At 44.5% G+C, this 23,435-nt stretch overlaps 2 protein-coding genes across 2 annotated transcripts; both read left to right on the top strand.

The window, feature by feature from the left end:
* The first annotated feature begins 9,880 nt into the window (after positions 1-9,880).
* LOC127296038 (protein PSK SIMULATOR 1) lies at positions 9,881-11,995 on the top strand. The gene has a single exon (XM_051326062.2). It carries the CDS (start codon positions 10,347-10,349, stop codon positions 11,778-11,780), a length of 1,434 nt encoding a protein of 477 aa, XP_051182022.1. The 5' UTR covers positions 9,881-10,346; the 3' UTR covers positions 11,781-11,995.
* A 3,736-nt stretch (positions 11,996-15,731) lies between these two features.
* LOC127296039 (uncharacterized) lies at positions 15,732-23,206 on the top strand. The gene is made up of 12 exons (XM_051326063.2): positions 15,732-15,890; positions 15,999-16,088; positions 16,206-16,328; positions 16,968-17,135; positions 18,317-18,403; positions 18,540-18,664; positions 19,882-20,496; positions 20,586-20,699; positions 20,775-20,915; positions 21,009-21,092; positions 21,179-21,301; positions 22,084-23,206. Exons 1-12 carry the CDS (start codon positions 15,870-15,872, stop codon positions 22,865-22,867), a joined length of 2,475 nt encoding a protein of 824 aa, XP_051182023.1. The 5' UTR covers positions 15,732-15,869; the 3' UTR covers positions 22,868-23,206.
* Positions 23,207-23,435: the final 229 nt, after the last annotated feature.

Here is a 23,435-nt window from a genome sequence, read left to right on the forward strand (position 1 = left end):
TATCACAATTAGTGAAGCTCAGTTGATAGTCTTTTTGATATTTTTTCTAGAGAGGAGCCATAGATAGGTGCAACCATAAATATGGGCACATACACCACTAGTGATTGATCCTAAGACCATAGGTATGATCAAACACCGAAATTATCAAAACATAAAGTACAACCACCGTTGTATGTTTAAAGGTCCCTGTCTAAGATTTGGGACATAGTTTCCGTCAATATCCATTAGTCCCTCCTCCTACAATCATGCAACGGTGATAACCTCATTGCATTCTCCAGCATATGTGTGCACTCATATATCAGTACAAGTGATCATCATAGAAGATAACAAATACTTATTTGTAACCATCAACAAATTATCTCACAATTTTCAAAAACAAGTCACTAATCAAATAGAGGCATAGAGGTACAATACAACATGGGAAAATGATAGATTACATCACACATCATGTTTTCCAAGAGATTACAAAGGATAGATGAAGATGATGATGATGACCACACCGTATGGGAGCGTTTCCCTACCTCTGTCAATCTCGAGGAAGGCCAAGAGATGGTATATAGTTCTTTTTAGGTCAAAACACGTCCATGGACGAAAGATTGAGGCTAATTAGATGGTCGAGGAGGGAAATACCCCAGGTGGAGTGGCTAGGGTACTGGTCCCACTTTAGCTCATTTTGTTCATCTAAAAAATTCTGAAGCGTGGCCTCCAATCCTACCCTTTTTCGAGTCCCATAGCTCATGGAAAGTCAAAAATAGTGACAAAAGGTGTTTTCTACGAGACAGAGTTAAAACCAGAGGAGATGAGATCGTTTAGAAAATCGCCAAAAACAATATAAACATGCATATAACATTATAAAAGATGCAAATATGTGAGAATAAACTACAAAGTTCATGTATGCATTTTTCATAAATCAACATCCCCAAGCTTAACCGTGCTCGTCCTCGAGTATGAAGGTGACAAAAACTGAACATGTACTTTGAAGTTTGTTGCTTAGTTGGATATACCAAGTATTAGTACACTAGGTTAATGGGAAATTTAATGAACAACAATAAGCAAATGAGATGTGAAGAGAAGTGACATTTCCTGTACACTACAAAAGTGTTCAACAATAAATCACAATGTAAAAACAAATGAAAGCACTGTGCACATTAAACATGTAAGTAATTTAAAGTGGTTAGTAAATCTTTTTTTTTGGAACAATTGGATAGTGAAAGTAATTAGGGAGTATATAGAAGCCTAGCGCTACGCTCCCGGGCAATGGCGCCAAAAAAGTATCTTGATAACTCCCAAGTGCAGGGGATCACTGTTGTACATTTCGATAAGTATTTGAGTGTCGAACCCACAAAGAGATGAAGGTAAACTATCTATTCTCTAAAGCTCTATTACCCACTTATATGACCTTCTATGCAAAGCTAGGATCTATAGTGTGTGTGTGAAGAGGTTTCTACTATCACACTATAAGTGCTGGAAATTGAAGGGATTCGTAGCATAGAAAACAAAAAATTCCTACCGCAAGAACGAATAACAAGCCAAGATCCAATCTAGAAGATGGTAGCAATGAGAAGATCATGAGACTAACCCTCGAAGATTTCCAAAGCCTACGAGATTATATCTCGTTGTTGTTGTAGTCGATCACTTGCCGCTTTCAAAAGCGCATAGAAGATCTTGATGGTGCCACAATCGGGCAACACCTCCGCACTCGGTCACACGTACGGTGTTGATGACGACGTCCTTCTCCCTGTTCCAGCGGGCAGCGGATGTAGTAGATCCTCCTCGAAATCCCGCCAGCACGACGTCGTGGTGATGGTGGTGGTGGAGATCTCTGGCAGGGCTTCGCCTAAGAACCGCGGGAGAAGATGGAGGAGGGGAGAGGCTAGGGTTTGGGAGAGAGGGGGTGGCTAGGGGCGCCGGCCAGGGGGACCCTTTGGTGGTGCGGCCAGGTGTTGGCATGCCCCCTCCCTCTTCTCCTCATTATATAGGTGGAATCCCTAAGGCTTGCCCAAAGGTTCGAATAAGACCCCAATTCAAAACCTTCCATATGGACGAAACCTAGGGGGACGAGGACTCCTCCCTTTCCCCCCTTGTTGGCCGGCCAAGGAGGTGGAGTCCACCATGGACTCCACCCTCCCACTTGGTTGGCTGGTTAGGGTTGGTGGAGTCCAACCGAGACTCCACCTTCCATGGTGATTTCTTTTGGAAAGTTCTAGAACATTCTAGCGCCTTCCATAAATGCATCGGATCATCTCCAAACTTGGAAAGTGACTTCCTATATATGAATCTTATTCTCCAGACCATTCTGGACCTCCTCGTGATGTCCTAGATCCCATCCGAGACTCCGTACAAATATTCGAACTCCATTCCATATTCCATATCTACTTAAAACGACATCAAACCTTAAGTGTGTCACCCTACGGTTCGAGAACTATGCGGACATGATCGAGACTCCTCTCCGATCAATAACTAATAGCGGGACCTGGAGATCCATAATAGCTCCCACATATTCAACGATGACTTCATGATCGAAAGAACCATACACATAAAATAACAATTCCCTTTGTCTCGCGATATTTTACTTATCCGAAGTTTGATTGTCGGTATCTCCATACCTAGTTCAACCTCGTTACCGATAAGTACTCTTTACTCGTACCGTGATATGATATCCCTTGTGAACCAGTCACATGCTTGCAAGCTAATTGGATGTCATTCCACCGAGAGGGCCCACAGTATATCTATCCGTCATTAGGATGAACAAATCCCACTATTGATCCATATGCCTCAACTCACACTTTCCGAATACTTAATCCCATCTTTATAACCACCCATTTACGTAGTGGCGTTTGATGTAATCAAAGTATCCTTCCGGTATAAGTGATTTACATGATCTCATGGTCAAAGGATTAAGTTACTATGCATATTAAAGCTTGAATCATAAAGAACTAAATGACTTGATCATATGCTACGCTTACTATGGGTGTATGTCCATCACATCATTCACCTAATGATATGACCTTGTTATTAATATCATCCAATGTTCATGATCAGGAAACCATGATCATCTATTAATCAACAAGCTAGTTAAACGAGAGGCTTACTAGGGACTCTAGTTGTTCACACAACACACATGTATCAATGTTTCCGGTTAATACAATTATAGCATGGAGTGTAAACATTTATCATGAACACTAAGATATAACAATAACTATTTTATTATTGCCTCTCGGGCATATCTCCAACAAAAATAAAATGTAAGGAGTAAAACTAATGCAAGGAAAATAAAGTGTAGTAAAGTAAAGTGAAGTGGAGTGGAGTAAAGTTTGGAGTTTGCGTAAAGAAATGGATTGGAGTTTGTGTAAAGTGGTTTCTGCTAGGAACTAGAAAATTGTAAAGTACTGAAAATAATTGTAGAAAGTAAAACTAGTTCAAATAAGTAGAGGCTGTGAGGTGAAGTGGAGTAAGATAAAGTAACTCAAGGAGTAATTATTCATGCAAACTGATGTTTCATTTATGTGGTTGTCATCGGTTGATAGTCTTTTTAGTGTTTCTTCTAGAGAGGAGCCATATATATGTACAACCATAAATATGAGCAAATACACCACTAGTGATTGATCCTAAGGTTATATAAATATGAGCAAATACACCACTAGTGATTGATCCTAAGGCCATAGATATGAGCAAATAACGTAATTATCAAGTCATGAAGTCCAACCACTGTTGTCAGTTTCAAGGTCTCCGTAGTTATACTCCCTCCGGTTGATTAACCATAAATTAATATAATATAATGTCTAAGACTTGGGACATGATTTCTGTCAATCTCCATCCGTCCATTCTTCTATTAGCATGCAACTGCGACAACCTCATTACATTCCCCAAAATATGCGCGCACTCATATATCAGTACAAGAGAACATCATATAAGATAACATATACTTATATGCAACCATCAACAAATTATCTCACCAATTGTCAATAACAAGTCACTACTCAAACAAAGTACATCCACGTCAGCGACGCGCTGCATCTGCATCATCACATCCTGTTCATTGACACGAGTGGAGATGCACGGCCTCCCTACCCAGTAGGTACAGACGTCGCCGATGCTCCGTCGCAAAGCAGGTTGTTAAATCAACCATTCGTATTTCTTAAATTCTTCAAATGAATCGGTTGATTTGTTAAATTTTTATTTAGTTAGTTTGTTAGATCTATTTACAGTTGATTTGTTATTTAGTTAATTTTTAGATCTATTTATGCACAAATGATTTGTAATTTAATTAACTTGTTAGCTATGCACAATTGATTTGTTATTTAGTTTGTTATTAGGGTAGTCTTGCAGTTTAGATCTCGCTATGCAGTATATGTACTGAATGTGTTGTTTTTTAATTACTTCACGTAACTGAACTTGTATAGTCTTATATGGTTGTGTTAAATCTACATATGCTTTAGGCCAATTGTGTATTATCATCTAAAAATGTCTTTCCATTCTATACTTGTATAATAACGATCTTTTTTTGGTAACACTGCATTAGAATAATGCAAGGGGATGCATGTGATATCGTATCGCCGCTCCCTATTCTTTATACAACCCCGTGTTATACCGCTTTGCTCCCTAACCATATGGCTGTAGATTAGAAGACGGAAAATATATGATAGCTTTCTCACATTAATGATAACTATATGCAGACACATTCACGGTCTGGTCATGCCATCTTGGCAAACACGTTGACTAAGAAAATAAGGGGCTTGAAGCTCACAGCCTTCCTCTGCATTGTTTCCATGCCGTTGCATGTAAGTGACTAGTTATTTCAATGGGCATATGTGATAATATGTATATTTGTGTATAACATTCTCACATCAATGGCGAGACATCGACCAATGAGCTCCACTTATTGTCATCGTGTGAACTAAATACTCTCTCCATTTCCAAAATGTTTAACGTGCTAACTTTTCTTTGGACCAAACTTCTTTAGTTTTTTTTATTTACTACCGAAACGGAAAAACAGACTCCCCCCTCCGCCGCTCTCGCCACGGGCGAATCGGGGGCGAACCGAACCCCTAACCCTAGCGCTGCCGAGGGCGTCTTCTCCCCCACGCCGCAGCTGGAGGAAGCTACCGGGCAGAACCCGGGCAGCCGACGGCGGCGGCCGGGCGTTCCTCACGGCCTTCTCAGGTCCCGGCGGTGGATCTGGGCGGGTCTGGTGAGGTGCTGGCGCGCGGTCCTTTGGGCGTGTGGCGTCGCGATCACGACGAGTGGTGGTGGTTGCCTCCGGTGGCGAGCTGTGCTGGTGGCGGAGCTATGGGTGGGGGTAGGCTAGAGAGGTAAACCCTAGGTCCTCTTATCCTTGCCTCTTTGATGTGTCGTCTGCCGGCGAGGGAGGGTCAACTGTTGGTTTGCGGTGTTGCCCAGGCGTGGCAGTGTCCCCGGACTTCGCGATCTGCTCGTGGTGTCTTCGGCCGACAACCTTGGCCAGCCTTGGATGGTCAGCGGTGTCGGGGGCCGACCTGAATAAAGGTGGCGGTCCTAGGGTTTCTCTTGTGCGAAGATGAAGACCTGCCTGAGGCCTGCACTTCTTGATCTAGCTGACGTGTTGAGTTCCGGAAGGCGCCGCCGGCGAATGGAACAATGCATCTATTGCCTAGAATTTGCTAGATCGGGTGATATTCAGTCGTGCGCACCCTTGCTTTTATTCCGACCGTTTGGTTCTAGAGGGAGCGGCGCGAAGCTCTATTCTGCGTTGTCATCAAGTGACATTTTGGTCCATGGTGAAGTTAGAAGAAGAGAATATCATGAAGGTTGGACTGGAGCACTAGCTAAGGGAGGTTCAAATCTCTGCGTTGTTGACGGACTTTCTTGGTGTTCTGGGCTTCGCAACAACGGTATGAAAGTGGGGGCGGCAGCACAAGTGAAGTTCAGAGTCCTACCAGGGTGAAAATCCAAGGTCTGATCTTAATTGGTTGTGTGTGGTAATGATCTTGTTGAAGGCATTGTTTTGAGACTTAAGAGTGGGGACTATCTTCAGGGTGAACTTAAGATCTTTGATCCGAGGACGACGGCGCTGGTGCATTGTTCCTTTCTTGGAGGCGTCAGTTTTGGAGAATTTGTCTTGGTGGTGGATGTATTATTGTTGCTAGGAAACTGCAGCAGGAGTTTTATTTCTTAGTTTTCTTCTTCTTCTTTTTTGGTTGTGTGCATCCATACTGCCATTACGGTATTGCGTTATTGTAGAGGTTGGTGTAATTGGTATCTTTTGATATTAATATATTCCCTTTATCAAAAAAAACTTCTTTAAATTTGAACAAGCATATAAAAATGTATCAACATCAGCATCATTTTATTAGTTTCAATAGATTCGCCGTAGAATATATTGTTATGGTATGCGAATTATTTGTAGATAATAAGGCCTTCCTCATCAGTGTCAACATCGTCATGGCGACCTGCTCTTGCAATAAATCACTAAATGTTTTCTGTCGTGATAATCAACGAGCACCAGAACATAGTAGAGAAAAAAAAGCAAAAGACTTTCGAGCTTTGGAAGATTATATTGTAATACTGTATCTTTTCCTTTTCTTTTTTGAAACGGGCCCAAAAGCTTTGCTATATGATAGTACAAAGAAATGGATGATTAGAGTGACGGATCATTAGAGCAGCATTAGATACATCATCACATGGTGACACAGAACGGGCTTAGCGCGGCCCTCACCCCCTATCAACGAGAAGAATGATGTAAGCGACAGAATCATCAGTTTAAGTAGGCCACAACAGCCAAACGTAGGCACCATCAAGCGTCTGAACCGTATGAATCATGCACAACAGCAAGAGTATGCTACTGTTATCAGTTAATGGTCCTCACAAATCACAACTGTTGCTTGTACTAGTGCTTAAGCCATTATTTTTAGGGGATCTGAGAAGCCAAGTTGGCCTTTTGTTTACAACACGAGAAGCTAGCTAATTCTCACTTGCTCTTAGTTTAGAGCAGGAGGATGCCGTAGTCATTCTGGCTTAGTACAGCCTGACGAGAACACTCCATTTCAACTGTAAGTAAAGAATAAAAAGAAACTCCTTTTGGTCCACGAATCAACCAGGCATGTGCAATCATCCTGATGACAGCCTTTGGTTTGGAGTGACGCTTGCAAAAAAGAAAGTAAGCAGAGAACTTTAGGGACCGTTCGCCACTTTCTTTCAGTCTGACGGGTCCCTTGCCCTGGTCGCATCGTGAGTTGGTGACGAGGAAGAAAACAATCCATGGGTCTGACGCCATTGCGGCAGTCTCGACATGGCATCATCGCTTATCTAGACTCTTTGCGTCGTGTTCGTCCTACAGGTCTCACAGGTGCGTGGCTGAAGCTTTGACGTGCGGCCAGGCACCATCGTGTCATCATCATTGCCCCGCCGTGGCAACAGGGCCGACGGACGGACGGACGGACGAGGTACGTACCAGGTACCATGCGTTTGCCTTTGCATAGTGCTGTGGTCAAAAAGGTGCAGCTCTTCTTCCTTTCCTTTGGTCGAGCGGGCGATGCACGGGATGGTTTCCACGTGACACCTTTAATTTGCTTTTACGTCTTTTTGTTTCGTCCACCAGACGATGATGAGATGACGGGCATCTCAGCCAGAAAGCAGCGGCCTGGGTTTGCTGCTGCGACTTGGGCTTAAACTTTGTGAGTACTGCTGTGACTTGGGCCCGGCCGTTCCATCACGGCAGGCCCTGCCGTGCCTTGGGCCGCCGGTCAAGCCCGCCGTGTCTGGATCGTAGTATGTCTCTTTGATCACCGAAGCACGATCCGAGCCTGTTTCGAAAGAAAACGAAAAGGGAAATAACTGATTTTTTTAGAGCAACCACGTATTTTATTAATACAAAATCAAGTTACGCGAGTAAATAAACGTGGAAACTACCAGACAGATCAGAAGAAAACAGTTATCCTGAAAACTTTGCAGAAAAAATCATAAAGGATAGAAAACAAAACAATCCCTAGGGTTTTCTACACTCGCTAGATGCGCGTTGGAAGAGATGCCGGGCCTCCACCATTGCCAGATCAAAGAGAGCACCATCACTAATGAGGCTCTGTGAGTCGATGGACAAGCTTGCTGCAGGCAGCGAGGCACATGTCGCTGTGGCACGTCGACCAGGGATGTCCCCGTGTTATCTTGAACCAAGATCCACCGCATCCCATCGACGAAGTCGGGAATAACGATAGATCCACCACCTTCGGACCAACATTCTTTCTCCAGAGCATCCACCTCGCCTCGGCCCCCAGCGCCGTTGTGGATAACGACGAACGCCAGCGACACACCGAGAAACAGATCTCGCTAGATATGAAGAAACGGCGAGAAAACCATGCCGTCGAAATGAATAATCGACAAGCACACGTTGCCATCAACTCCGAGAAGCCGGTGTGGGAGTAGAGTTGAGGCAGATTTATTCGCCTGGGCGCCGCTCCCACACTCCAACGGCGCACCACAACAGACAAACCGTAACCCAAAAAACTAGACCAAAACGGAGGAACGAGGTCCCCCTCCCTCGTGCCGCCAGAGCGGCAAGCAGGAGAGAGGACCATCCCTCAAGCCGATGGAGTGTAGGGACGGGAGGTGAGTCCCCTCTCGATCCTCCTTTGGTGAGACGAAGCGTAAAACAAGAATATGTTCAAACTTCTACTACGTTTTCGAGTTGTGTGTTTAGCATTTGTAGTACGGAAGCAACACTTCCATGTGTCTCGGCAGATAAACCGCCAAATGTTATAGCTTCTTTATTAACCGAGGATGTACCATATTTGATTGGCAGAGGCAGGGATGCCAAGACGACTATGGTTGGAATATCTGAAGGTATTGACTGAGGCGGAGTCTTGAGACAATGAAAATGTTGCTCCATAGGTTGTTGTGCGGGCACGACTACATGACGTTGTTCTTGTCCACATCGCACATGTGCATGTGAGCCTAGTGATTAATACTTTTCAGCGGCGACCACAATGAGTGGGAACGACAACGCTTGAGGATTTCGGTTTTGGCGGTGCTCTTCGAGTACCGAGTCTTGATGTCTATAGGATGGAAACCTAATATCTGGCCTTCACCAACTGTATCTAGCAATGGCGTCCTTGTTGAAGGCATTGTTTGGAATGTCCGGATTTCCTCCAAGGTGAAAACCTACATTTTTTATTGGGCCATGATGTCGTTGGTGCACCGTTCCCATTTTCGAGGTGTAGCTTCTGGAGAATGTTTCGAGGATCCTAGGTGTCGAGGTAAGCGGTTTGCGCGATCTCCTCACGGACCAACTTCGCGACGACAAGAGGGAGGACGGCCGTGTTTCAAAACACTTCTATTTCGCGCCTTCCATGCCCCCGCATGGCATTGATGAAAGCATCGCTAGCTTTCCACCGCTTCTCCTTGGCTGCAATTGTCTGATACCACCATCAGTTAATGCCTCTATCCGCCTGTGGCGAGGATACCCCAATCGAGCCATTCCATGGAAAGATTTGCTCCCTCACGGTGGAAGAGAAGGAGCAATCAAGGAGGAGGGTTCGAGCCTATATTTGTACGCCTTTTCAATGAAAATAACAAAATTCTCTTTAAAGTGTACCCTGGGCCTTATGGTAACTTCTTTTCACCTGAGCCCCATGGTAACTCAATTGTGTGGTTAATTGGTACTTACCGTGGCAGCACTCTTAGTCACGCACAGGTGACGGTTGAAAATGGCGGTCTAGCACAGTAGCGACCTCCTTTAAAGTGCGGTTGACCGAGAAGAAGACGTCCATAAACTATTCCTCCATCTCGCAGTGACAGTGGAGGCGACGTGCAGGCGTATGGCAAACGCGCCTTCTCCTCACAATCTCCACCAAGCAACCACTGTGTGATGCACTGGTGAGTCGCGACTATTCCAATCCAAGCGGGACGAGCAACAGGCAGGCATCGCCATCGTCGAAGACTCGCCGGGGGAAGTCTCCGCCTCCGGGTCCCGTCAGGTAGTTTATCGATGACGATCGCTTACTTCCGAACCGGCCAGCCCCTGCACATGGCTACCCGAGATTTGCCGGCTGCGCGCGTGGACGACGACGACTTCGCCTCTCCCGCGTCGCGCTGCCGACTTGCTCCACCACACACAGCTTCTTTTCCCTCGCCGTGCTCGCGTAGCTCTTCGCTGTTAAACGCGGCATCCGCATGATCTAATCCTCTCCGAGCTCGTCATACTCTCTACGCAGGGGATGATCTTGTTGCGCCAGCTCGGTTCGAAGGTTCCTACAACGACCCTATAACTGCCCGCAGCTCGGACCCGCCGCCACCGCAGTCAACAGCGTACATTCCTACAGCTAGAGTCTGCTTCCTTCTTTCGTATTCCATCGAGCGCGCGCGTGTGTGCATATATGGTGGTTCTTGTCATGCCCAGGTCATGGCTCGCCGGCCTGCGTTCTCGGCTCGGCGGCACCAGCGCCAGCGAGGACGGGCTCGGCATCCTCGCCTTCGAGGCGGCGGCGGCCATGTCGCGGCTGGTGTCGCTCCACCGCTCGCTCTCCGACGAGGAGGTCCGGCGGCTCCGCGGCGACGTCCTGCGCGCCGAGGGCGTCGCGCGCCTCACGTCCACGGACCAGTCCCTCCTGCTCCGCCTCGCGTGCGGCGAGCTCCTCGCGGACCTCGACCGCGCCGCCGCCACCGCCGCGCGCCTCGGCGCGCGGTGCCGCGGCCCGGACGCGCCGTTCCTACACAGCTTCGACCTCGTCTACGCCGACGCGAAGCGGGGAGGGGGCGGCCTCGCGCGGCTCGACGCGGCGGTCGGGTTCTCCCGGGGCGCGGGGAAGCGGCTCAGGAAGATGGAGCGGCACGTGGCCGCGACGGCCAAACTCTACGCGGAGATGGACGCGCTCACGGAGCTGGAGGCGTCGGAGCGGCGGATGGAGCAGTGGATGCAGCACAGCGGGCCCATCCCCGCGCAGTCGTCCAAGACCAAGAGGGACGAGCCGAGCGAGAAGCTGTTGCGCGAGCTCAGGCTGCAGCGGCAGAAGGTGCGGCGGCTCAGGGAGGGCTCGCTGTGGAGCGTGCCCGTCCACAAGGCCACCAAGCTCATGGCCAGGTCGGTGCTCGCCGTGCTCGCGCGCGTCTCCCTTGCCTTCGCCGCGGTCGTGCCGGGCTTGCCGCCTCCGTTAGCAGCCGGCCGCCGGACACGCCCCCCCGGCCACTCGTCCGGGCCCATGCACCAGCCGACGACGATGGCGCCCGACGCGGCGATCCGGCACTCGGCGCCGATCTTCCTGCAGAATGACGCCGCCTCGACGACGACGTCGTTATCACAGTCAATCAAGCCGCCTGCGACCACGGTCGGCGGCTCGGGAATGGAGCTGCGCTACGCGAACGTTATCTTGTCGGCCGAGATGCTGCTCTCGGCGCTGAGACCGGCGATCCGCGACGAAGACGTGCAGGACGGGATGATGGAGCTGTCGATGAGAGACGAGCTCTACAAGATGCTGCCCGTGACCATCCGCTCGGCCGTGAAAGCGAGTCTGATGGAGAGGTTGAGAGGGCAGCAGGTGGACGACGAGGCTGCCGCGGCGGCGATGGACGCCGTGGAGAGGGTGCTGCGGTGGCTGGGTCCGGTGGCGCACGACACGCTGCGGTGGCACGACGAGAGGGGCATGGAGCGGAAGCAGCGGTTCAGCATGAGCCCACGAGTGCCCATGGTGCAGACGCTGCATTTCGCGGACCGTCGGAAGGCGGAGGCTGCCATCGTGGAGGTGCTCGTGGAGCTCAGCTGCGTCTGCTGGTACCAAGACCAGCGGCGCCGGCCGGCTGACTGGGACGACTAGCTGGGCTGGCGCTCCGTGCGTTGTGTCACGTGTAAATATTACGACAAACATGTAGGAAAAACATTTGTGTACATACGTGCACTATAGAGAAGTCAATCGGTACTCACTCGGTCTAAAAATAGGTATCTCATTTTGTCTACATACAAATGTACGTAGTACATTTTAGTTGAGTCAGATATTTTTATATAGAGAGAGTATGATTTCTTTTATATAAACACAGCTCTCACCATAGTTACATCATTTACCAAAAAGGGTACAGTAAAATCAGGCAGCTCATCGAGCCACACATGCTGATTGTATCTCCAAGCTACTCTCGCTAGTTCATGGGCGACCTTATTTGCTTCATGAAAATTGTGCTCGAACTATATTCTTTAGAATTATATTGCACGCGGTAACGGTCATCTAAAATCATCGGTTGCCGCATTTCGAGTAGCTTCCCTCTTGCACTACTTGGATCACATCTAGGTTACCAGAGCAGTAGATACTTTGTTACAGCCAATAGTTTGAGCCAACAAAAATCTGCTACTAGCAACTATGAAGGATCCATTGCAATGTCGAATTCCAACCCCGGTAGCACCTCGTAGCTCGCCCTCATCAAACGAGGCATCTACATTCAACTTGGCAAATTCATGTAAGAGTTTCTTCCATCTCACCTTACGAATCTTTGCTTTGGGGGAACAAGCTGCAACAAAATTAGAATAGAAGGCGCCAATGGCCATTGCCGATTTCGCCACTTCTTTCACTTTTTCTCCATGTGATGATTGTCTTCTTTCCCACCATAAATACCAACACATGATTGCCACCATTTCAAGGATTTTTGGCTGCCCCAGGATGGTCGATGTTTGGTGTTGGCCTGCAAGACGAGATTCAAGTACAACTTGTCCTGTACGATCGGCTGTGGAAGCTCTAGCGATAATTTCTTCTAGTCGTAGCTTCCTCCAGGTGAGTTTGGCTCGAGACCATTAAAATATCATATGCTTGGTGTCTTCTGCTCCAAGGTTACATAAGGGCATAGTGCACTTAATTTCACATGCATGCCCAGCGCATGCCTATTTGCCAACACCACCCGACAAGGTATTGTTTCCTACATCAATCGCCATAGATAAATTTTCACCTTACTTGGACATATTAATTTCTAGATTGTATCCCTCGTCGGGTGTGGATTCATTGATTTTGTAGCTGCATCACCAAATACTTTGGATCCACTTTGGCATCACCAAATAAGTTGTCTAAACTGAGAAAGTCTCAAGTTTTTGTTAGGCTCCACCCCACAAAGTCCTCCATATCATGTGACGGTAGAGGGATGGCCATAATTTTATGTTTGTCGACTCCTCGAAAAGTTTGATCAACCAACTCCTCATTCCATTAGTTAGTGACAAGATCAATTAACCCGGAGACTTTAATTAAAATGTTCAACCCTTTAGGTGTTATTAACTTCCTTGAATGGTAACCTCAAGCCCACTCATCATCCCATATCTTGATGTTGTTCCCGTTTCCAACATGCCAAATATGGCCATTATTGAAGGTATGTATTCCAACCTAGATGCTCTGCCAGGTAAAAAATCACCCCTTCTTCATATGTGCATTCAATAAATCCCGTTGGGGAAGTACTTGGCACTGAGAACTCTCGCACACATAGGTTCAAGTTCCTCCTCTAAGATCCTCTATACTTGTTTGGCGATCAATATGAGATTAAAGCAATGAATATCTTTAAATATCATCCCATCTTGGTTATTTGATACATAAAGTTTCTACCATGCTAGCCAATGCATCCGGATCCTCTTGCGGTTAGAACCATCATCCACCAGAAATTTGGCATCGCTAAAATGATTCCTTTAAATATTTGTTTTGGAATCTTGAAGACCGACAACGCATAAACTGGAATAGCTTGAGCTATCTCTTTGATTAGCATCTCCTTCCCACGAGAAGATAAAATCTTCTCCTTCCACCCATTAATTATTTGACATACTCGGTCTACCAGAAATTGAAAGGAATTAGAACTATTAGCTCCAAACATCGCTGTAGACCTAAATATTTATCTAGGAGTGTCTCCGTCGTAATTTCCAAATTGGTACTGATGACCGCAAGTAGAGAAATATTATCCAATCAAAAGCCAAAAATCAAAAGCAAGCCTAACCAAACACCTAGAGCCACACTTTGTGATTTTTGTGTAAATGTTATGTATCTATGTAAAAGACATACCCTTTTGAATTTTCTAAATAGATATTCTGAATCTTTTGAAATTAAACCATGGTTGATCGGCCATGTTTAACCGTTGGCTCGATTTTTTTCTGGAGAACCGCCACCATTTCAAGGATTTTTGGCTGCCTAGGACAGTCGATGTTTGGTGTTGGCCTGCAAAAAGAGATTCAAGCACAACTTGTCATGTACGATCGGATGTGGAAGCTCTGGCGATCATTCTTCTAGCCGCAGCTTCCTCTAGGTGAGTTTGGCTCGAGACCATTGAAATATCATATGCTTGGTGTCTTCTGCTCCGAGGTCACATAAGGGCATAGTGCACTTACTTTCACATGCATGACCCAGTGCATGCCTATTTGCCAACACCACCCGACAGGGTATTGTTTCCTACATCAATCGCCATAGATAAATTTTCACCTTACTTGGACATATTAATTTCAAGATTGTATCCACATCGGGTGTGGATTCATTGATTTTGCAGCTAGATCACCAAATACTTTGGATCCAATTTGGCATCCACGTTTTGCATTATAAGTTGTCTAAACTGAGAAAGTCTCAGTTTTTGTTAGGATCCACCCCACAAAGTCCTCCATATCATGTGACGGTAGAGGGATGGCCCTTATTTTATGTTTGTCGACTCCCCGTAAAGTTTGATCAACCAACTCCTCATCCCATGAGTTAGTGACAAGATCAATTAACCCGGAGACTTTAGTTAAAATGTTCAACCCTTTAGGTGTTATTAACTTTCTTGAGTGGTAGCCTCAAGCCCACTCATCATCCCATATCTTGATGTTGTTCCCATTTCCAACATGCCAAATATGGCCATTATTGAAGGTATGTATTCCAACCTAGATGCCGTGCTAGGTAAAAAATCTCCCCTTCTTCATATGTGCATTCAATAAATCCCGTTGGGGAAGTACTTGACACCAAGAACTCTCGCACACATAGGTTCAAGTTCCTTCTGTAAGATCATCTATACTTGTTTTGCGAGCAATGTGAGATTAAAGCAATGAATATCTTTAAATCTCATCCCGCCTTGGTTATTTGGTACATAAAGTTTCTACCGGGCTAGCCAATGCATCCTCTTGCGGTTAGAACCATCACCCACCAGTAATTTGACATCGCTAAAATGATTCCTTTAAATATTTGCTTTGGAATCTTGAAGACCGACAACGCATAAACTGGAATAGCTTGGGCTATCTCTTTGATTAGCATCTCCTTCCCACGAGAAGATAAAATCTTCTCCTTCCATCCATTAATTATTTGACATACTCGGTCTACCGGGAATTGGAAGGAAGTATAATGATCAGCTCCAAACATCGCTGTAGACCTAAGTATTTATCTAGGAGTGCCTCCGTCGTAATTTCCAAATTGGTACTGGTGACCGCCGTAGAGCAATATTATCCAATCAAAAGCCTAAAGTCAAAAGCAAGCCTAACCAAACACCTAGAGCCACACTTTGTGATTTTTGTGTAAATGTTATGTATCTATGTAAAAAAGACAGACCCTTTTGAATTTTCTAAATACATATTCTGAATCTTTTAAAATTAACTGTTGGCTCGATTTTTTTCTGGAGAACCGCTAGAGTTTTTTGTTTTTGTTTTTTTTTTGAACCTCGAGTTTTATTTTTTGGTGGACCGTCGGTTCTCGTTAGTGAATCGCGATGGTCACGAACTCGGAGTGAATAGACTTGCAAGCCCAGAAATGGGTGGGCTGGGCCCACGTGGCCGACTGTTTTGGATCGGGCTATTGTGTACAGCTCTTCCTGCCGTCTCTTCTTCTCCCCCAACTCGTCGTCGTCTTCCCACGCACGCCTCCAACCCTAGCCACCCCTCATCGGCATCCTCCTGACAAGCGGCGGCGGCCCCGGCGGCCGTACCGTCTGCGAAGATGTCGGGAGGCTTCTTCCGGGTAAGCGGTCGCCAATCGACTTATTATCGATCTAGTTCGCCAACCTCGCTTCGTATCTCTGGTTCGTCGGATCTGTGAGAGGTGCGCTGATTCGTCGTGGTTTCGCAGGGGACGTCGGCGGACCAGGACACCCGTTTCTCCAACAAGCATGCCAAGCTGCTCAAGACGCAGAAGTTTGCGTCCGAGCTTGACCACCATGTTAGTTTGTTCGTTCGTGCCCTACGCCTCCATTGAGCTCTAGCTGACGAGCGTCCAGAGGAAAACCTTCTGCTGCTGATTCAACAGGAACTCTAATTGTTTTTTTGTTGGGTTTAGGTGGACATGTCGAAGGTGAAGATGGACGTGATGAAGCCGTGGATCGCGACAAGGGTCACCGAGCTTCTTGGGTTCGAGGACGAAGTGCTTATCAACTTCATCTACGGCCTGCTCGACGTGAAGGTGAATTTTCTGATGAGATATTTCTTGTGGCCCCATTGAGTTGTGTGCTAATGGTACAAAGGCAGATGAATTGTTGATGAAGATAAGCCCAGTATAGTCGGAACCGTGTACTTAGTTAATTTAGATCATCTCTGGATTGTACTTGCCCAATGAGCTTTAAGAGTGCAACCTACAAACCAAACTATCTCATGATGTAGCTCAGGAATTTGAACTGAAACCATGCATGTGTAATTCAGGAATTAAAACTCAAATCACGCATGTGTAACTCAGGATTAAGCTCAGAATCTTGCATGGGTTTGTCTGGATAGTGTAAGACAGGTACTCATGCCCATCTTATCTAGCTAAGCCTCACCACTTCATAATTTGCAAGATTCCAAGTATTAGCTCACTGACTTGTTATGAATTAGCGAAGCAAGGTCTGGGTTGTCTCTGTAACAGTTAATCCCTCTTCGGTTAGATTTGTTTCTGGCCATGCTACCGAGTTATTTGTTACTAGTATATAATTCTGCCGGGTTAGTTAAGCCGAACTATGTACTATATTTTTCTGCCTATGTAATGATTCAGTTAGTTGTTTGCGCAACTGATAATATGATTCATGAAGTTTATACGGTTTTCATTGCTTTTTTGTTTGTGTTGCAGGAGGTGGACGGGAAGCACATACAGATCCAGTTGACAGGGTTCATGGAGAAGAATACAATTAAGTTCATGAAGGAGCTGTGGAGCCTCCTCCTTAGTGCACAGCAGAATGCCAGTGGTGTGCCCCAGCAATTTTTGGATGCTAAAGAGGCCGAGATTCAGCAGAGAAAGGTTTGTATTAAATACTTCACTTTATTATTACTAATATATGTATGGCATACTTCGGCAATGTTGTTTTCAGTTAACTCATACAATCCATAATTAACACATAAGAAATTGAACTAGAGTTTCTCGCCCGTTTTTACTCTGCTTCCATCAGGAAACATCAACTATTCGTCACTAGCCTACTAGTCAACAAGTCGGTATCCCAAAGACTCAGCTCGTCCTTTAGCTCTAATAATTCAACTAACTACTAAATTAATTAATTTCTGTGTCCATTGGGAGAAAGCAAGATTCAATTACAATCAAAGAACTTGTTTTTGAGTCACCGCTTTCTGTTTTACTGTATTATAACTATATTTCAGGAAATCCTATTTAGAAAATATAAACCCCACAATGTTATGAAGATTGTTCACAATTGGACAAGTTTGGTAGGGTTAGTATTGGAAAACCAGTGATAGGGTACTCACCTTCAACAACCCGTGACGGGGCTCGTCCCTGATGTGGAAGATAGGTTATAACGCTTGGATAACTTTTGATTATTTTGTTGCTTGATTAAAACAGTACACACTTTTGTCCTTTGTATGTAAGAAAACTGACAGCATACACAAGTTGGAATTGAGTCCGAATTCAAACCTCTCGTTCGCATCATTTATGTTCCCTCTTTCCACAATCATGAATAAACACTTGCACAAATTTATCACTCTTTTATTCCCAAGACATTGATGCCATGGATACCGTTGTCATTCCTTTCTGGTCTCTTGGTTTAATGACTTGCTGATTCATCCAATGACCGTGTAGTATACGCGTGTAAGCGATACTCAGCTAGCCACCTACAGTAGAGTATTGTAATTTGTTATCATGTCTCAACTGAACTAAGCAATCTATCAGTATGGTTAAATCTGTGGACGACCTTTTATTTTTTGTGGACATTGCACATAGAACAACAAAATATGTGAATGTTTTGTCCAGTATTCTCGCTGGTAAAATATTGTACAGTGGAAATTTCGTGGTGGACTTTATTACATTTCTCTGAGGTTTATTTCTGGAAAGCGAGTATGCTTTATTTTGGCATTTGCTATATTCTGTCTTGTTCAGTGAACTTGGTATTTGACAACTCATGGAGTTGCATGTGGGGCTTAAATTACAGATAGGGGGCAATTTTCTTATTAATCCGTCTATCTTCTGTTCAGGCGGAAGAGGCTAGAATTGCCCAGGAAATCCAGAAGAAACGAGAGAAAGATGGAAGGGACACAGAACTGGATAAACGCAAAATGATTGTGAGTTAATTCCTTCTGAACAGTTTCATTGTTTAACTCATTTATGGTTATCTCGTGACCTCTTGTGTTTCTGATGACACTCAGATAGCTTCCACGATTATTCGGTTCATATCGTTCTTTACCTCAACTACTGTAGGACGGGGGTACCGGTAATTCAAGATTTCAAGGTGATTCACTTGGCTCTGCTTTAAATAATCCTGATGCCAATGCTGAGAAAGAGAGGGAATTGGACTTGAAGCATAGCTCAAGAACAAAGAGCCGGTTAGTTGTTAACTCCTTTTATTTAACTTGGACTACTCTCTAATGCATGCCAGATTGGGTAGTATTCATCGAATACTCACTTTTGAGGCCCCTTGATTCTTTTATCACCAGGAGAACTTTCATATAATGCATGCCCTTGAAATGGAATCGATATCTTTTTTTCAGATTATGCGTAAATTAAGATATACTTTCTTGCCCAAGAATAGCCCATGTTTGTGTGGGTTTCTTTGTTTTTGTTCACCTTGTAAAATATTTCTTCTCCAATTAACCATTATGGTGATGACCTAAACAGCAGTCTATGAAAAACAGTCCTGTTACACATGCGCATTGCCAACTTTACAAATTAAATTTCGGTCCTTCGTATAGTAGCTAATAGTTTGGACTCGTGTAAGATGAATTTCTAATATCTATTCAATAAGATCTTGTACTGTTCTACTCCTTTTTTGAAATTTGTAACAGTTGTATGCTACACTGGTGGTGCTTAGTTGCACTTTTTTGCTCGCGATTCCTCGGACGCACAATTTTTTAATCATTGTTCATAAAAGTCAAATAGGATATCCTTCAAAAGGAAATTTTATTTCTTCGTATTTGCAATTTTCAGCATCCTCATTAAGAATGGTTATATCTGAAATCTTTCTAGGTTTGTCATGTTCATGTTGGTAACTATATGTAGTCTGAAATGTGCACCATTTTTGAAAGAATACTGTAAGTTGAGTGCGTGAGGACTTCAACCCAGGTGGTAGTGTACGTCCACTCCTCACCCAAGTGAGCTCACTTCCTAATGTGATTAATTATACTCCCTCCGTCTAAAAATAGTACTGTTTTATGCATTATTCTTTCTCATTCCGTCTTCTTTTTAGTATCCTTATCTTGGTCCAATGCTTTTAATTGTTCCCAAAGGGTTGTTCTTTGTAGGCATTTACATTTTACTGTCACCTTTTCAAAGAATCATTAAACAATATGGCCCTGCGATGCCCCGAATCCTTGATAAAGAGAGTGCGCTGGTGTGACATCCATACTTAATGATAAGCAGTGCAACTTAATTAGTGACGAATAAACATGGCGACTTGTGCGACCTGATCTGTATTGGTTTAATCTGTAGTTTTTTTTTACCCTGTCTTATGTATCACTAGTTATACTACATGGCAAGGAATAGTTCTGTCAGTCTCAACAGTAATATTTGCTCATCGGCTGTACTAATCGACATTCCATTTTAGGGAACATCGCAGACCTAGGAGCACATCTTTGTCACCTCGTGGTAGGCAGCGATCTATTTCTCCGAGAAGGCGTTCTCCATCCCCTTCCAGGCAAAGATCATCACGACGTTCAGTTTCACCTAGACGTTCTGTTTCTCCCCGAAGGCATTCTCCTAGAATTGCTCCTTCAGTATCTAGGCGGAGATCACCCTATTCCAGGAGATCTCCTTCAGTACCGAGATCCCCATCGCCTCGGCGGAGATTTCCTATTAGGAGGAGATCTCCACCTTCAGGGCGGCGTAGAACACCATCTCCCTATCGCCGCCGGTCTCCACCTCGTCCACCTAGGAGATCACCATCTCCTTCTCGCCGGAGGTCACCTGCTCGACGCAGATTACCAGCTGACAGACACTGGTCCCCGTCTCCGGCAAGACGCAGGCCACGATCCCCTTCACCTGGAAGACGCAGGCTACGATCTCCATCTCCTAGAAGAAATAGGCCAGAGTCTCCAGGAAGAGGGCAGTCACCATCACCTCATCGCTCACCCCAATTGAGGTCACCAAAACGCGTGAGAAAATCCCCAATTTCGAGTAGAGCACTTTCTGCAAATCGTCAAGTTTCTCCCCAGCGGAGAAGGTATGCTGCAATCTGATTTTCATTACACCTGATGTTATCTTTCTGAGTGAAGTGCTGTTTGTTGAATACATTTGCATTGATACTTACAGGAGTATCAGTCCATACAGCAGGAGTCCAAATCGTTCCCGTAGGAGTCTGAGTAGAGACACTGAAAATGGAACAAATGGTATGCCTTCCACTAAAGATAGGGATGTGGCTCAAAGGTAACACCTCGATGCAGGCATATTTTGTCATAGTTATTCTGTGAAGTCACTGTCTTACTTCCGGTATTGCCGCAGGAACCGAGGAAGAAAATCATATGTCGATGGCAGCAATGATAGAGAAATGAGTGGTCATCGTTCACCAGGCTCTGAACAACGTAGGCTCACAAATTCCTTGAGGTCTCCTACGAATGCAGAAAGAGTCTCCACACGTGACAGGTGTTTTTTTTGTCTACATCGATTTGTATTCTGTCCTTTTCATTTTCTGCATAAAAGTGTCTAAACTGGGATGTCAACTTTCTCACCATACAGTCCTTTGAAGAGCACTGGGAAACATTTACCCAGTCAGGACAGCACAGATAGCAGTGGGGATGAGAAAGAATTGAGTCGTGCAAGGTTGGACTCCAGTCTTTCATGAATGGTGTGTTCTAAAACTATTTGCCTAGCTGTTGATGTTTATACATTTCTTCTCTTTTGCACAGAGAAAATGCACGGAAGGCCAATTCATCACGCTTGAAATCTAAGGATTTTGACCTGCAACTAAAGGAAGTGGATGTTGATAAGTCAAGCCCTAGAGAAAAATCCCCATCTAGATTACAAAAGGAGTAAGTTTCTCTACTTATTCACTGCTTGAAGATTGCCTTTAGTTTCCGTATAAACTTTTTCTTGAGTCTCATGCCACATTGTCACATGATGCTTGATTGGATCTCTCCGTATACTCTCCATTGCATTGTTTTTGTACATTAAGAAAAGAGTCCTGTTTGTTGACTTATAATGCATTTTTTTTATTCTAACATGGAGTCGCAAATGTGCCACCACTGCCACCTCCCCATAGACTAGTGTGTACTTCGGTATATCTTACAGGATAAACTTCTCCATAAAAGTTTTTTCCTGAATGCTATTTAGCTGATAAAGCATGCATCAAGGTCTGAATTTTTTTCTAGTAAGAGGTCGTTTGGTATCCATCATTTGAGCCTGGAATCCTGGAATTCATTTTAAAATTCCATAGGTGGGCTGTTTGGTTGCCACAGAATTGGACCATCATTTCATTTAGGAAATCCAGCAAAATGATGTCATGTGTAATCACAATTCCAAGCTGAAACCTGTCATTCGCAATTCCTGTGGCAACCAAACAAATTCAATATTGAATTCTACTGTCATTTACAATTCCTGTGGCAACCAAACAAGTGTCCATTTCTGGAATTACAATATAAATGAAATGAATACATGTATTCATTTCAAAATGCTACAAATGAAATGAAAACCTGGCTTCCAAACGAGTTCTAACAGTTATGATGTAAATCGGTATTATCAATAATTATCTGGAGCATCTCAGTCCAACATATTTTTTGTTGTTGTTAACAGTCTAATGTTTTTTCTATTCTAGTGGCGGCAAAGATATCCCCAGGAAATATGACAATGAATTATCAGATTCATCAGAAGATGCACGTGATAGTAGAAGAACGAGACGCCAGAGTGATTCTCCTGATGATTCTCGTGTGAAACAGCAGTCCCCTGCAATTGATAAAATTAGCAATGAGCATGCCAAGGCAGCTTCACATAATGCTAATGTAGCAAAGAAATATTCTGGTAAAGTTGGCGAAGCTTCACTATCAGATGTTGGAAGTCCTGTTCAAAAAGCTAAGAAAAGAACATATGGGAGTAATCACATTGATCATCACAGTTCAGGCTCAGAAGAATCTGAGAAAGACAGATCTCATTCTGAGAAACATAGGCATAAGAAGGGTCACAAGCATAAAAGGCATCACGATGACAGTTCTGAGTCTAATTCTGACTCAGATGGGAAGGAGTCCAAGAGGAGGAGGAGAGAAGAGAAAAAGCTGCGAAAAGAGGAAAGGCGCCTTAGGCGTGAAGAACGGCACCGCAGAAGGGCAGACCGTCATGCCAGTAAACAAAAATTGAAGTATCTTGGTACTTCACCTTCAGATCTTGAGAAGGATCTATCTGGCTCAGATGCTGATGTTAAGAAGAAAGGTTCATACACTCCCAGAGAAGAACCTGATCCGAACAAACTTGAAGTTGAGCTTCGTCAGAGGGCTCTTGAATCGTTTAGTGCAAAGAAATCAAAGCATGTTGTTACTCCGTCTTCAGATGTTGATAAGGATACTGAATCTAACTCAGATGATGATGTTAGGAAGAAACTTTTGTAGGCTGTCTGAGAAGAATCTGATCAAAACCAACTGAAGATGAGCTTCAGAAAAAGACCCTTGAATCTCTTCGGATCAAAGAAGGCTGCCAATCACTAGGCTGAGGAATTTCTCGCAATGCTTTTGCATGTTTCTATTTCTTTAAAGTTGCATACGTTTTATGTTATTGAAGTGTGCTTATATGATACTTGTTTAATGTTCTGTATGTTTACGTGGCAGTTGCTCTGAGTAATTGACGATTCCTGAGCTGTTTCCTTGTTGCAGCTGCTTTTATCTGGTAATGTTTGCTTTTACATGTTTGTAAGAACCATAAACCTGAGAAGGAAATATTTATTTTTGTGATGATGTGCTCTCTTTGCGTTATTCCAGTTGGTTTCAAATGAATAATTCACCCTTAGATAACTATGCTGGTAGATAATTTCTTGAAAGGATGCTGATTAGTCCTAGATAATTTTGTACCTGCTATTTGTATTTAACTAATGAAAATGTACTGTCAGCTAAATCGTGTTGCCCGATAGATGATTATTCTATCAAATACCTGGTATCAGACATGTTCCAAATATATCAACGA

Source organism: Lolium perenne, chromosome 4, assembly GCF_019359855.2.
Source record: "Lolium perenne isolate Kyuss_39 chromosome 4, Kyuss_2.0, whole genome shotgun sequence".
Taxonomy (NCBI): Eukaryota; Viridiplantae; Streptophyta; class Magnoliopsida; order Poales; family Poaceae; genus Lolium; species Lolium perenne.

Bases quoted from the DNA above. Each gene is read 5' to 3' on its own strand.
- LOC127296038 (XM_051326062.2), top strand. From the start codon at position 10,347: ATGGTGGTTCTTGTCATGCCCAGGTCATGGCTCGCCGGCCTGCGTTCT.
- LOC127296039 (XM_051326063.2), top strand. From the start codon at position 15,870: ATGTCGGGAGGCTTCTTCCGG. The intron at 20,497-20,585 runs GTATGCTGCAAT...TGATACTTACAG, and splicing joins GTTTCTCCCCAGCGGAGAAG to GAGTATCAGTCCATACAGCA. The intron at 21,093-21,178 runs GTTGGACTCCAG...TCTTTTGCACAG, and splicing joins AAAGAATTGAGTCGTGCAAG to AGAAAATGCACGGAAGGCCA.